Source organism: Ahaetulla prasina, chromosome 12, assembly GCF_028640845.1.
Source record: "Ahaetulla prasina isolate Xishuangbanna chromosome 12, ASM2864084v1, whole genome shotgun sequence".
In the NCBI taxonomy this organism is placed as follows: domain Eukaryota; kingdom Metazoa; phylum Chordata; class Lepidosauria; order Squamata; family Colubridae; genus Ahaetulla; species Ahaetulla prasina.
The window spans coordinates 21190514-21206124 of NC_080550.1; the positions used below are offsets into that span (position 1 = coordinate 21190514).

Below are 15611 nucleotides of genomic sequence, written 5' to 3' on the forward strand. Positions count from 1 at the left end.
CAAGAGCTTCGCACCAACACGGAAGGTCGCCGGCTTGGGGAGGAGTCGCGTTGTGATTGGCTGATTGGGCGTGGCCTAGGCAGCCGATTGGCCAATTTGAAAGGGAGGGACCTTTCAGTCTGGAGGCGACGATTGGGTGATTCGAACGGACGTTCGGGCGGTAAATGTCCTGAGGAGAAAGAAGGGGGCGTCAAAAATGGCGCCGAAGAGGCGGCTGCGGAACAGCGGCGGGCAGGATCCCCCGTCGAAGTGAGTTGGGCGGGAGAGTAGCAATGTGAGGGAGGGCTACCGCCTATTCCGAAATGGCTGAAGTCTTTTTTTTTCCCGTGTACATTGCGGGTGGGGGTGAGGTTCTTCTCACGACGACCCTGCGAGGTCGACCGCTGCTGTTGTGAGAGAGGCCGGCCTGAGCCGCGACTGAGAATGAAGCGGCGATGGCGGTTCGTCTCTTTTTACGAGGGAGACAGACGTGGAAATGCAGGGGGCCTCATCCCGGCTCAGAAGGTTCTTTGCCTGGATGGAAGATCACCAGGAAATCCCAGTCTTTGACAGGGAATAATGTGTACATTTTTGCTAAGAAAATGGCCTTATTGTTTTCAAGTAGCCAGGAATAGGGCTTATCAGGAGCCTTTGATTCTATGTAGATTTGTTTGAGGGAGGTCTCTGTGTATATATATATATATATATATATATATATATGGAAGTATGGAAGAGAAGTGAGGAAGGGTAAGGAAGAAAAAAAACAGAAACGTTGACTTCCGACTCTCTCTGTTGCAGTAAAATAAGGCATTAACATCACATCACAATTTTTTGCTTTTTCGTAATAAAATGAACCAGCTATTTTGTCATTCCTCGTGTTAGGGACACGTTTGTCAATAAGGGCAGGTTTCCAAATGGCTGGTAGGCGGAGGTATCATCTCGTTTGTTCATGCTGTGTGGGCGTTTTCTATCTCGATGGCTTCACTGATTATTCTGTTGTTAAAGTGTTCAGTTTTGGCGATAGTTCTGGTCTTTTTAAAGTCAATATCGTGTCCTGTGACTTTAAAGTGTTGGACCAGGGAAGAAGTTGGTTCCTCTTTTTGAATGAGTTCTTGTGTTCTTCAATCGTGCACTTATTCTTCTGTTGGTTTGTCCAATGTATGTGGTGGGGCAGGCGGTGCATGGGATTTCATATACTCCTTGATTTTCTAACTCAAATTTGTCTTTGGGGTTTCTTAGGATGGTGGATATTTTTTGGTTTGTGCAGAATGCTGTCTTGATGTTATGTTTGTGGAGGATCTTGCTGATTCTGTCTGTGGTGCCTTTTATATATGGGAGGAGGGCTGTGCCATTTTCTTGCTCTCTGTCTTGGGTTTTAGTGGGGGGTTCTTTTTGGATTAGTTTGGTAATTTTATTTCTCTGGAATCCATTGGATGTTAGTACGTTTGTGAGAGTGTGTAGTTCGGTTTTTAGGTGTTGTTCGTCAGCTAAGCATTTTGTTCTAGAGATGAGTGTCTTGGCTACGGAGTTGATCTGTGCTGGGTGGTGGTGTGAGAGTGCATGCAGATATATATATATATATGTGTGTGTGTGTGTGTGTGTGTGTGTGTGTGTGTGTGTGTGTGTGTGTGTTTTCTGAGGTTTTCAGGACAATATATATATATTGTCACAACAGTATATATAAGCATAAGCATGAAAGTAACTATATAATATATAAGCATATATATATAAGTATAAGTATGTAATAACTATATTAATTGGATATAATGAAAGGAAACTATAGAACAGGAACGGTAGGCACGTTTTTTACTGAATTATAAAGTATTATAAAATACAAAAGAAGCAACTTAGAACTAAGGAGAAATTTCCTGACAGTTAGAACAATCAATAAGTGGAACAGCTTGCCTGCAGAATTTGTGGATGCTCCAACACCGGAAGTTTTTAAGAAGATGGTGGATTACCATTTGTCTAAAATGGTGTAGGGCTTCCTGCCTGGGCAGAGGGTTGGACTAGAAGACCTCCAAGGCCCCTTCCAACTCTGTTATTATGTTATGTAAAATTAAATAGAAAAGCAGTGTGGAAAAGAAGTGAGGAAGGGTAAGGAAGAAAAAAAAGAAACAGAAACGTTGACTTCCGACTCTCTCTGTTGCAGTAAAATAAGGCATTAACGTCACATCACAATTTTTTGCTTTTTCGTAATAAAATGAACCAGCCATTTCTGTAAAGCAGGGGTCTCCAACCTTGTCAACTTTAAGAATTGTGGACTTCAACTCCCAGAGTTCCTCAGCCAGCAAAGCAAAGCTGGCTGAGGAACTCTGGGAGTTGAAGTCCACAAGTCTTAAAGTTGCCAAGGTTGGAGACCCCTGCTGTAAAGATTTTTTATTTTATTTATTTTTTTATTTTAGTTGTCACAACATTATATATAAGCATAAGCATGAAATAACTATACGATATATAAGCATATATATAACCATAAGTATGTAATAACTATATGAAATTGTATACAATCAAAGGGAACATTAGGATAGGAACGGTGGGCATGTTGGTGCTCTTATGCACGGCCCTTACAGACCTCTTAGGATCTATCAATCTACTTGGTAAAACCAGCATTCTATGCAAGGATCAACCAGTTGGATATGCTAAAAACTCAACATTTGGATAGGATGCACATGCCATATTTTCGCCTATGTACTTAGTATCTGGTCTTCCAAAGTGCCTCTTTGCACAGCTGCTCTACGGGGTTTTGAAAATAAATTGAAAGAGTAGCTAGCCCTTGAGTTTCTTAAAGGAAAATCATGTTAATAATAAGGATATGGGTATACTTTATCAATAAGGGGCGTGGTGGCTCAGTGCTAAGATGCTGAGCTTGTTGATCGAAAGGTCGGCAGTTCAGCGGTTCGAATCCTTAGTGGTGAGCTCCCGTTACTTGTCCCAGCTTCTGCCAAAAGCACATAAAAAATGCAAGTAGAAAAATAGGGACCACCTTTGTTTGGGAAGGTAACAGCGTTCCATGCGCCTTTGGCGTTTAGTCATGTCGACCACATGACCACAGAGACGTCTTCGGACAGGCTGGCTCTTCGGCTTTGAAACGGAGATGTGCACCACCACCTAGTGTCAGGAACGACTAGCACATGTGCGAGGGGAACCTTTACCTTTATACTTTATCAATAGATGAATAATTCTAAAAGCACTTTAACTTCTGCAGGGTATTACATCCTGGTAATACAGGTAGCCCACAACTCAGGACCACTGCTGAGCCCAAAATTTATGTTGCTAAGTAAGAAACTTGTTAAGTGAGTTTTGCCCCACTTTACAACTTTTCTTGCCACATTTGTTAAGTGAATCACTGAAGTTGTTAAATTAGTAACACGGTTGTTAAGTGAATCTGGTTTCCCTATTGACTTTGCTTGTCAGAAGGTCGCAAAAAGTGATCACATGACCTGCAGCCATCATAAACGTGAGTCAGTTGTCAAGCAGTCAGATGTAAATCACTAACCACTGGGATGCTGCAATGGTCATAAGTGTGAAAAATGGTCATAAGTCACTTTTTTTCAGTGCCATTGTAATTTCAGATGGTCACTAAATGAACTGCTGTAAGTCGAGGACTACCTGTAAAGTATTAATGTGCTATTTTCTGAAGCAGAAAAATGCTGCAATTCCTTTTCCAAACCTTAAAAGGAATATACTTTGTAAAAAATTAATCCCAAAACTGAAATTGGTTGTGCTCACTTTATTAAACCAGTAAAATTTACTGTCTATCAGTATCTTAGAATTACTCATTCCATAATTGCATTCTGTAGTTTAAGTAGAAATGTACATACTTTGCTGTAACATTTATAACAGTATAGATGTCCTTTATTAGTGTTCACTGCTCTTGCTTTTAATACATATGTCTTTAAATTGTCTTGTAGATTATTTTAGGATGAGCTGTCCAAAGTCCTTATTATACAGCACAAGACTTTGTTAAGAACCCTTTATTTCTATTTTCATTGTCCACTATTCATTGTCCACAGTATATAAAACTAGAGTGTTTGTTCTCTGAACAAAATTCCTATCTTATTTTTTGGGAGGGTCTTTATCATGGATGAAACAGTAGCTGAATATATTAGAAGAACTGTGCTGCGAATACCACGTTCAGAAACATCAAAAATGCTGGCTTCATGGGGGTTTCTGTCCGAGACTCAACTTCAATCTTTAAAAATTCATCATTTCAAGGAAAAAGTATCTGAAGCAGTTGTTGAACTTTGTGAGGTAAGAGCAAAGTACAAATGCTTTTATGTCATCTCTTTGAAAATATATATAAATATATATTCTTATAACAAAGCTTCCCTTTTTATTGTGATAAAGATGAATTTTGGAAAACACAGAATTGCATATGTTTATAACTGCTCTTAATAAGATGTTCATAAGAGACACTGAACAATATTATTGTTAACCTCATTTTTGCCTAATATTTCTGCAAAGTCAACCTAAGTTATTTAGCTTATACTTTATTGTGTTGAGCAGGGTGGCTAAGAATTTTTAAAAGTTAAACACGTTTATTATTGGTGAGTTTTTTGTATAAATTATTTTCCATAAAAATAATAAACTAAATTCTAAACTGAGTGAATGAAAACAACTTTCTTGAAGTAGACAGGTAGTGATACAGTATCTTACAAACTTTTGAAGTCCACAAAGTACGATATGTAAAATGGAACCTCATTTTTAAGGAGTAATTGCAATGAATGGATTCCATTATTTGCAACATAGGTTGTAAGCATACTTTATTTCAGTGTCATTCACATAATGTCTAATACAATTCTGATTCATTTCACTCAAAAATTCATTAGATTGTGACAAGTTCAGTGACATTCCTTTATTATATAGTTAACCAGTTTAATGCCTTATAATGCTCAATATTGTTCCACTCTCAATAATATTGTATTACATACAATTGTAATATTGTTCATAAGTTACTTTTTGTGTTAAAGGAGAACCAGGCAACTATCAGTGATGCAGCAGAGCTAGACTTAATTTGTAAGTAGAGTCTTTTATTTAAAGAGAGGAAGAGTAAACAGTCTTTTTTTTCTTTGGTCTAAATCAATTATATTATAAACTAACTTCATTTGATGGAATTGATATGTATCCTTCTGTGATACAATTTAAAAGGAGTTTCACTTTTTTAAGAATAGAAAATTATTCTTGTTTCACTGCACAATATTCCATTGTTAAAGTAAACATTTTGGCAGAAGATGGAATAGACTCCTCCAACCCATTGTTGGTAATTAAATTTATCAAATAAACAATCCCAAAACAAATTGTTATTGCAATTTAAAATCCAAATTCTTAATAGATAAGAGGAATTGTTTTAATTACATCGTTTATTATTCATTGAGGTTTGTCTATTCCCATATAATAATAGTCAGGATTACAGTGGATTTGATACCTGCATTTTATATAGTTCATAGTCTAAATCTGGATTTTTAGCTAACTGAGGAGATAATTCCCTTGGATTTGATTTTGATTTACAGCTTGTTAACGTTTTCAAAAAATTGCACCATCTCTAATACTATTTTAGTCTTCTGTTGGATATTACCAAAACTTATTTATAAGAAAGCATGGACTGTTTATATCTTGAAAGACAATGACTAAAAAATAGAGATTAACTCAAATTAATGTGAAAATTAGTTAAATGTAAAAATAATAATACTGATATTCCTGAAATTCATTTTATAGAGGAAGGGCTTTGTCACAATATTCATGGAGTTTTTATTAAGTTACTATATTATTAAATTAATAGACACTCAGTTTGTGAGTTGTTGTTGTTTTTTTAGACAACTACACCTATCAAGACAAAAACACCTGGATTGTTTACCAAATGAGTAGAGAAGGTAAGTACCCACAACTTACCTTTATTCTAAAACTAATTGACTATATTGAAATGTCTTACGTTTTAAATTAATATAGTAGAACTTTCCATCATGTTATTTTGGAACCTTTACAGTTAGAACAAAAGTTTTTTCTTAACTGAAATAACCACATTTTCATTTGTAAGTTTGATTCATCAACCTTCTGTATTAATTTTCAGTTAAATTGATATTAAATGAGTTAAATGATAAAAATGGAGTGAATATCCTTCATTTACTTGAATACTTTCCTTTTAGTATTTCTACTGCTCCTGAGAACCAATGTAGTCTAGCGGTTAAGGTTTAGAATTAGGAGGACAAATTTCAATTTCTTCTTCAACCAGTCACATACACATAGTCCTTGATTTACAATCATAATTCAGCCCAAAATTTCAGTTGCTAATAGAGAAGAAGTGAGTTTTGCCACATTTTACTACTTTTGTTGCCACAGTTGTTAAGTGAATCACTACAGTTGTTACGTTAGTAATGTGGTTGTTAGGTGAATCTGACTTCCTCGTTCACTTTGCTTGTCAAAAGGTCGCAAAAAGTGATCACATGACCCTGGGCACTGCAACTATCAGAAATACGAGCCAGTTGCCATGCATCTGAATTTTGATCATGGGACCATGGGGGTGCTGCAATGGTTGTAAGTGTGAAAAACGGTCCTAGGTCACTTTTTTCAATGCCATTGTAACTTTGAACAGTCACTAAATGAATGGTTGTAAATTGAGATTATCTGTATTCTCAATCCAGCCTACTTGACAGGCTTCTGAAGCAGGGGTGAAATCTACTTACCTTCCTTACTGGTCTGGAAATGTGCGTGCATGTCACATGTGCACGCAGACCTGTGCATGCGCAAAACCTGCGCATGCGCAGAAGGTAAAAGAACACATTACTTCCTGGTTAAAAAACCAGAAAGTAATGATACCTGGGCAGGTGGGCGGAGCCTTGCTCCGCCATCACTACCGGATCGCCGAACTACCAGTCACGATCACAACCGGATTTCCGGGAGCATTTCACCCCTGTTGTGAAATTACAATGGATATTTTTGTTTTCCAAAACTTTTATCTTCTGGGAAGTAAGGGAATATAAATCAAATAAAGAAATAAATATTATTGTGATATTAAACTGAAAGAAAATGCATAGCACAAAAACCAATGCATTTGCCAAAACATAAAGTGAGATAAAAATACTCCACTTTAAATCAGGTTTTTTTTCCCCTATTAATAAAACTGCCTACAGACTTGTATTTAGTTTTCTGGCCAAAGAATAAAAAGCTTGCCCTGCAGTTGCCTTATCCCATGCAGTTTCAGCTGTGGCAGCCTGTTTGTTCTAAAGCAACATTAGCTGTTGTGTGATACTTCAAAGATTGAGTTATGTCATACATCAGCAGTCGTCTGCTTTGCAACCTCCTGATGTACTGACAGTTTTGGAGGCTCCTCAGAAATATGCAGTAGTCTAAAAACATCTAGAAATCATCAGGTTGGTGAAAGTTGGTTTCTATAAACATGAATGGTCTTGAATTGCCTTTATCATTGTTAAAAATAATGAAAAATTGCAGCCTTCAGTGTAAAAGTAACCCTTTACCTTATTTTGTATAAAATATATGTGTTAAATGATACCCATTTTAATATCTTTTATTATTTGCAGATGATGAAGATGCAGTCATTTTTAACTGGACAACTTTCCAAAAGAAATTTAAATGCACTCTGCTATCTGTTTTGAAAAATGTAAGACTAATCCATGAAAATATTTACTCTCTAAATTAAAAAAATTGTACTTAATCTAATCTAAATCGTTTAAATGTAAAAGAACTTGATATTAAAGGGAAAATACCTTCATTTTTATTTTGAAGTGATCCTTATCTTCTGAATTGGCTATTTCTGCAATGTAAGGAATAGGTTGACAAACTAAAATGAACTTGATCATAACATTCAGAAGCTAATCACCTATGAAATATAGCATATATCATTCTGTATGTGACCTAATAGAACTGATATTTTAAAAATAATTTTACTGTTCCCGATATCTGTGCTGGATACATTGCCTTAGCACTTCTTAAACAGTTGCATTAGCTATAAACAGGAGTGCATATATTATCTTAAACTAAAAGCAAAGCCACTATGCCTTTGTGTTCTGTGTAAGGTAGGCTGTTGTGTTTGTTTTGTCTGTGATGCATATGTGAGAAACAGTTTTGTCTTATTTATTTTTGCAATATTTTACTATGGTTTAAACAAGCCACTGTAATTTTTCCCTTTCTTTTTACATCAGGCAACTATTAGCTTTAAAGAATATGAAGACAATGCAGCGTGGATTCGAATCGCATGGGGAACTCAGTATACAAGGCCTAATCAATACAAGCCAACCTACGTAGTTTACCATTCACAAACCCCTTATGTCTTTATAACCAATTCTAGGGTTAAGAGAAATAACACTTTGCTTTTTCAGGTAATTATATTCTGCATTTAATTATTTATCTTGATTTTCTTTCAAGGTCATTTTTTTAACAAGGTTCAATTGATATTTTGGTTTTCTCAACTAATGTATAATGTATACATACTTAAATATCATAACTGTAAAATGGGCAGATGGGAAGAACAATACATTTCCGTTTCAATTAAAGATTGCCTCCATTTTTATTTGAAGGCTCTGTTGGCTGCTACCAGTTACAAAGACATCCATGAAATGGGTCTTCGAAGCCATTCCTTAGACTCTCTTAAAGTTATTTTGTTTAAAAGATTTTCCCAGGTGAGCTACTTCTCTTTTCTAAGCTGAAGTCGGGGTTGTGTTTTGTTTTGTTTTGTTTTGTTTTGTTTTGTTTTGTTTTGTTTTAGGCCTGTTTCTAAAAGTCCCAATGTGGTGAATGTGACTTCTTCAAAGACCACATTATAATCCTACAAAGCCAGATAGTCTCTCAACAAGGTAAATGTAACCCTGTGGATAGAACTAATGTTTCACCTTTTGCTTTTTGAAAAACCCTTAAACACTCAAATCAGTAGCATAACAATACATTAAATGTTTATACTACTATTATTCTTAATTTAGCAATTGACAAACATTACATTTTAGTTTTAGCTAGCACCACAACCTATGTACGCTTCACATACTATTCTTGAAGAGGGAATTCCAACATGTATATGCAATACAGAGCCATGTGTGCTTCCTTGTTTCTACCTTCTCCACTTCTGCCCTTTTTTTCTGCTAGTTAAAAAGTTCTTAGTAGCTTCTATGGGTATTCAGCTAAATGCATAAACATTTTTCTAAATTCAGAATTATATGTATCAGTGGAATAAGATTGGGTACTAAGAAAAAAATGGATTTGCAGGTACAAAACCAATGAGTGTGAGGGCACTCTACGGGTCTTGCACATTTTGAAATTCCGTATTTGGTCATGAGATACAGAGATTAATGGATAAACTTACAGTACAGTATTTCTGCACTAATGTTTCCTTTTTTTAAAAGGAAGTTGCTACACAGTTTTCTTAATATTTCTAAACATCACTCATGCAAGAAAATGTACTAACTTAACATTTTGGTATTATTTGTCCCTTATTTCTTTTTTAGAACTTTCAGACACATCTCCCTCGACCTCTGCAAGAAAAAAACAGTGCCCTGGAAAATGGTATTTAAGCTAACTTGTTAATTTGTTTTAAATCAAAATGATTACTTTAAATTAGAGGTTGATGGACCATGCTCAGTGCACAGCCATCCCTATGGAAGTATATCCCAAAATCTATGGAACAGATTTTATGAGTGGTTAGAGATAAGAGGTAGAAATTAGAGGAAGGAAGATTGTTATGTATGAATTAAAGATAAAGATGGTTTATAACCATAAATATGTCAACATATTTAACAGAATTATAAGTAAGCCAATATAAAGAGGTTTAGCTAGATTACACTGTTATATTATTACTGTTACCAATATGTGTTAATACTTTTTAGTGCCTTTTCTTTGTTTTTCTTTTGTAAATGATATACTCTGATAATACACTATTCAAAATGTTTATGAATAAAAAATTATATATATATATTAAAAAAGGAAGTTCCCTCGGCCCCACTGAGCATGTGCCTTAGGATGTCTAACAGAGGGTGGTTCAGTTATCCCATGGGCTGATTTCTTAACATTTTGGCAATTGGGAGCAAATGGAACGTAGAACAATATTGCAGTTTGTGCTAAGCATGTTTTCAGAACATTGATGTGTTTTTAACATTTTTTTTCCAGTTGATCCAAGGATAATTCTTGAAGATAAACATGAAAGGGAGAGAATTCAAAAAGTTAATCAGGAAACTTTTGGCGATGGTCCTCAACCAAAGTTAGAACACGCACAATACAAGGTTAATTTCTACTTTATTTACAATTTCTACAAGGGGCTGGGAAGTGGCTCACCAGGCTATTGCAGCCTGTTATTAACATACAGCTGCCTGCAATTACAATTACTGCAGGCTCCAGTCCCACCAGGCCCAAGGTTGACTCAGCCTTCCATCCTTTATAAGGTAGGTAAAATGAGGACCCAGATTGTTGGGGGGGCAATAAGTTGACTTTGTATATAAATATACAAATAGAATGAGACTATTGCCTAACACAATGTAAGTCGCCCTGAGTCTTCGGAGAAGGGCGGGATATAAATTCAAATAAAAAAAAAAACTTTACATAGACATTGGCAATGTTTCTTTTGGCCTCTTTACTTATATCCTGGAGATTCCATGATTGTTCTAATTTTCTATTAATTAAATTGATTTCCAGAGGCTCTGAGCCACTTACAGTGTTAATGTCAAAAGAGTAAAACAAAACTCAGGTAATACAACTATAACCAATCAGTCCAATGTACATGGTTGGCACATAACAGCTGATTATACAAAGGCCTTCATGGCCACAACCTCCACTTGCTGTTCAAACAGAAGCGGCAATCCCCTCAAATTGTAAGGGTTTATCCCTGAATTCATTCAGCTACTGAGCACATTGTGTTAGTAGGATTGAGTAGCTATTTCACACTATTTAGGCTCCAACTGCCTCCAATAACCAGGATGGGATCACCATTGCATCTCCTTCTCAGCCAAGGAAAAAGATACGTTGTTGGGTATTATTAGCATATTGATAGGAAAGAAAGGGACTCAGTGGCTAAGACGCTGAGCTTGTCGATCAGGAGGTTGGCAGTTCAGTGGTTTGAATCCCTAGTGCCACGTAACGTGCTGAGCTCCCATTACTTGTCCCAGCTTCTGCCAACCTAGCAGTTTCGAAAGCACGTAAAAATGCAAGTAGAAAAAATAGGGACCACCTTTGGTGGAAGGTAACAGTGTTCCGTGCGCCTTCAGCATTGAGTCATGCCGGCCACATGACCACGGAGACGTCTTCGGACAGCGCTGGCTCTTCGGCTTTGAAACGGAGACGAGCACCACCCCCTAGAGTCGGCAACGACTAGCACGTATGTGCGAGGGGAACCTTTACCTTTAAAAAAGAGACTGTCATGCTGAATCAATACACTGCAAGGTGAAAGCGTCTTCATTGAAGATTATGGACTGGAATCTACACCCAGTGTTTCTCAACCTCAGTAGCTTTAAGATGTATGGACTTCAATTCCCAGAATTCCCCAGCCACCAAGGTTGAGAAACACTAATCTATATGCTGCCAGTGTGAATTGCTACATATATGTCTATCTTCCCAAGTTTAGGACTTTTAATAAAATCAATAACAATGCTGAATAAATTAGTGTATTTAAATCAAAGTTCTGCTTGTTTTGGGTTGTGTATTAGAACTAGGTATTTTTTCCACAAGAGGGCCCCCTTTGGTTTTTCATGTGCATATTTCTTACAGTTGTATTTAATATTGTAATAATAAATTATTCTTGAATAAAATAGTTACAGCATATGAAAATGAAATCTGAATAGATGCCAAGGAGCTTTTGTTAATCAAATTAATTTTGCAATGATTGTTTTGAAGAGAAAAAAACATTGCAATTTTTGGGAATGTTGAGTAGAGTTATGTAAGAATACTACCGATACTTTTTAAAATGTCTTTATAATGAAGCAGCTAAGATATTTGAGTCAGGTCAGGAAGGTTAAGGTTCATGTTCCCATTCTGTCATAGAAATCACAAGTAATTTTGGGGTCATTTTTTTAAAGCTCATCCTAACTCACACAATTGCTGTGGGGATTAAATTGGGATAACCTAATACATTGGGCTCTCTTCCATATTGGGACAAGATGAAGGGAAGTAAATTTAGGGATTTGTGGCCTAAATGTGATTTATTGTATTGTATTGTTTTGTTTGTTAGTTATATGTATCTCTTAAATCTGTAGGGATTTTCCTGCATTTTATCTCCATGACAGCAACCATATGAATTAGTTTGGGCTTAGAATGGGGCCAGTCCAAAGTCATCCAATGACTTTTAATGGCTAGAAGAGGATTTGAATGTGAATCTCCCTGGTTTAGGCCAGAACCTTAACAGTCATACCACACTGATCTATTTACAGTTTCTGGATTTTGTTTGTTGTTATTACAGCTTGAAACAGTGTTTAAAAGTGAAGAAAGAAGCATCCTGAATACTGATGAGCCATTTAGATGTATGATCAAGTTTTCTAGTCCTCATCTTCTAGAAGCCCTTAAGTCTCTAGGGCCTTCTGGTAAGTATTGCAATTATGGTAAAACCTAAAAGCCACTATTATATAATATTTTTACAGAATAAAATTGCTATAAAATTAGTGATTCATAGGTCTTTCCATAATGATGCAAACTACTCTTTTGAGTTCCTTCCTTGCCAACCAATTTAAACTATTTTAAAAACTAATGTCAGAGTGGTTGGGCTCATCCTAATTAAGCATCTGATGAAATAAACTACTATATTCAAATACAGATATTTGAATTCTGTAGTAGTTGGTTCATTCTAATATGAATTAATAACGGAAAAGTCCCTCTTAGGCTGCTCACTATAGTAGCCTCTTTTAAATTTCTCATGTAAATGAGCAGCTTTAATGCATACAGAATTGTATTTTAATTCAGGATGGATATAGTACCTGAGTTTTCCCATTTTGATTTTGCATCTTGCCAAAATCTCCCAAGACTTAAACAGCTTTTAGGCAAGACGTCAAGCATAGTTTTGGACATAAAAATCATTTTAAAAAAATCATGAGCATGGTAGTTGAAAATGTCACGTTGCCAACCCTTGCCAACCCTTGCCTGAAACAGATTTTGATCCCAAGCCGTTGTGACATGCTGTTATATATGGATTAATGCAGTGCTATTAAAAGACATCAAATTCCTGAACTTCCAGGTTTACCCACACAACTGTAAGTGATCATATATTGATTTTTATTATGTTTTTTTTATACTAGGGATAGCAGACGCTCCGCTTTCACCACTACTCACCTGCATCACTCGAAAAGCCAGAAATTACTTTAAAATCAGAGAGAAAAAAGATGATCTTTCACAAACCAATAATACCTTTCAACTAAATTAAAGAACAAACAGAGACAAATATGGACTCCTCTCTGTCAAGCTTCCTGCGTCTTTAATATTACTGTATGGCTTGCAGAAAATAAACTTTATAACTTAAAAGGATGAGACACTCCCTGTATTACAACCAGTAACTCTTCATATGCATGCCACATTCTTCTGAAGCAAACCATACAAAAAAAGGTTTTAGAAATTGAACAATTCACGGTATTAACTTTGTGAGATTTTGTAAATAATTATCAGTGAAGTTTTGTATATTCTTACCATGTAATTAATAAAAGCACCACTGAAAATGACAATTTGATTTTAAATATTTTAGTTAACTGATGCATGTGAGATAAATAAGCCTATAGACTTATTTATAAAATTCTAATGACGGCATGTAATTTTCAGACAAGGATAGATAACAAAGTTGTTAAATTTAACTGATAGTCAGGATTACAGCATTCTCTGCTGAAGTCAGCCTCTTACAAAATAATATCCGTAGGAGATCCATAAGCAAAGGAGGAGGAAGAATCTTTTCATCCATCTTTCACTAATTCTTCATTCCACTCTGATCTGTTGAACATAAAATTTACTTTTCATACTATTTTGAAAGATGAGTAAATTGTATTCTGTTTGACATTAAGGGAAAGACACTGGCCCTTTTCCATGGCCAACATCAATATACAGGCTCACATGTTTTAAAAGTATTTGGGTTATTTTAGTAGGCTTATTTATACACCAGTGCAGATGTTAAAAATGCTCAATCAGTATTGTCTAAAAATTAAATGTTAATCTGGTGTATATAATCCAGTTATTGTAATTGCTTGTTTTGGAGAAATTGCTGTGAAGACAGAATGCACTCTCTAAAAACATTGACGATAAATGTTCAATTATACTAAGTTGAATTTTAAACTGAATATTTTAGCGAATCATGTATATATTTTAATAGTATGGCTTTATACGTACTTAGATGTCCATGACAAAAGGAATATATATTAGCCAGATACTTCAGAACACTGTTAACAAATGTCAGGGTTCTTTCTGACAATGCAGGTAGCTATTTTAAGAGGTTTTTGATTCTCATACTTGTAAAAAATAAACTATTTATAAAATCTCACTGTATTGCTGTTACTGTATTCCAAGTTTATTCTGCTGCTTGATAATAAGTGTGGCTTATTAGCCCCTTATCAGTTTTATAAGCACTTCACCTTAACCATAATTTAATCTGTAGTTGGCAGACATTTACACTAAATCTAATTAGTCCATGGTTTATTATATTCTGCAAGCCCCTATTTGAATTTAATTGAAGCCTAAATTACGTATAATTTTTAACCAATTATGCAACATCTGAACAATTAGTCAAATAAACTACTGGGTTTTTTGTTATTCTCTATAAATGGGAATAATCAAGCGTGGCTTGAAATGTTAGTGTTTATGCTTCATGAATGTTAAATTTATGATTCTATATACAAAACATGCTAGATAAAACTGGTTGCAGTTGCATTCCAGTTGACTTTGTAGTCGCCCTAACTACTCCAAATAGGGTCTGCAGGATCATAAAAAGGCAGGTTTGTATTTTGAAATACTTAATGTTTTCAGCTTCTATTACCCCTTTTGTTCTAAAATTAATAGGATTGTCAACTCCCAAGGGATTTTTTCTGTGTTTGGAAGGCATAGAATCATGGAACATCTAAGGGAGGGAGAGCTAAAATAATCGTCCTTGGAAAGAAAAGGCATACTTAATTTTGCAGAAAAGGGTTGCTAATTATTTTTTTAAAAGCAGGCAAGTAAACCTGTCAGCCGTCTTTTTTCTTAACATTTTATATACAGACTTATTATTTAATTTAATTATTTTATATACAGACTTATTATTTAAGTCTGTTAAACTAGATCTTAATAACTGAAATAATTTGGTATTTCTATTGTTTCTGGTTGAGCGACAGTGGCGCAGTGGTTAGAGGCTACTCAGTACTGCAGGCTATTTCTGCTGACTCCTAGCTGCAGTTCGGCAGTTCGAATCTCACCGGCTCAAGGTTGACTCAGCCTTCCATCCTTCTGAGGTGGGTAAAATGAGGACCCAGATTGTTGGGGGCAAGAGGCTGATTCTGTAAACCGCTTAGATAGGGCTGGAAAGCACAAGGAAGGGGCATAATTCCTTGTGTGTCCAATCACACTTGGCCAATAAAATTCTATTCTATTCTATTCTATTCTAAAAAATCTAAGCGCTATTGCTATAACTTTACTTTCGATTTGTAGCCGGGTTCTGGACTGGGCTACCTTATCTTGACGGGAAACCTGCCAGTCAGAAGACA

General features: G+C 35.6%; 1 protein-coding gene across 1 annotated transcript; it reads left to right on the plus strand.

The window, feature by feature from the left end:
• The first annotated feature begins 50 nt into the window (after positions 1-50).
• Positions 51-14416, plus strand: CENPN (centromere protein N). The gene is made up of 11 exons (XM_058155060.1): positions 51-249; positions 4050-4230; positions 4950-4995; positions 5793-5849; positions 7515-7594; positions 8136-8312; positions 8511-8612; positions 9429-9486; positions 10087-10199; positions 12365-12485; positions 13194-14416. Exons 1-11 carry the CDS (start codon positions 197-199, stop codon positions 13316-13318), a joined length of 1113 nt encoding a protein of 370 aa, XP_058011043.1. The 5' UTR covers positions 51-196; the 3' UTR covers positions 13319-14416.
• The last annotated feature ends 1195 nt before the right edge of the window (positions 14417-15611 follow it).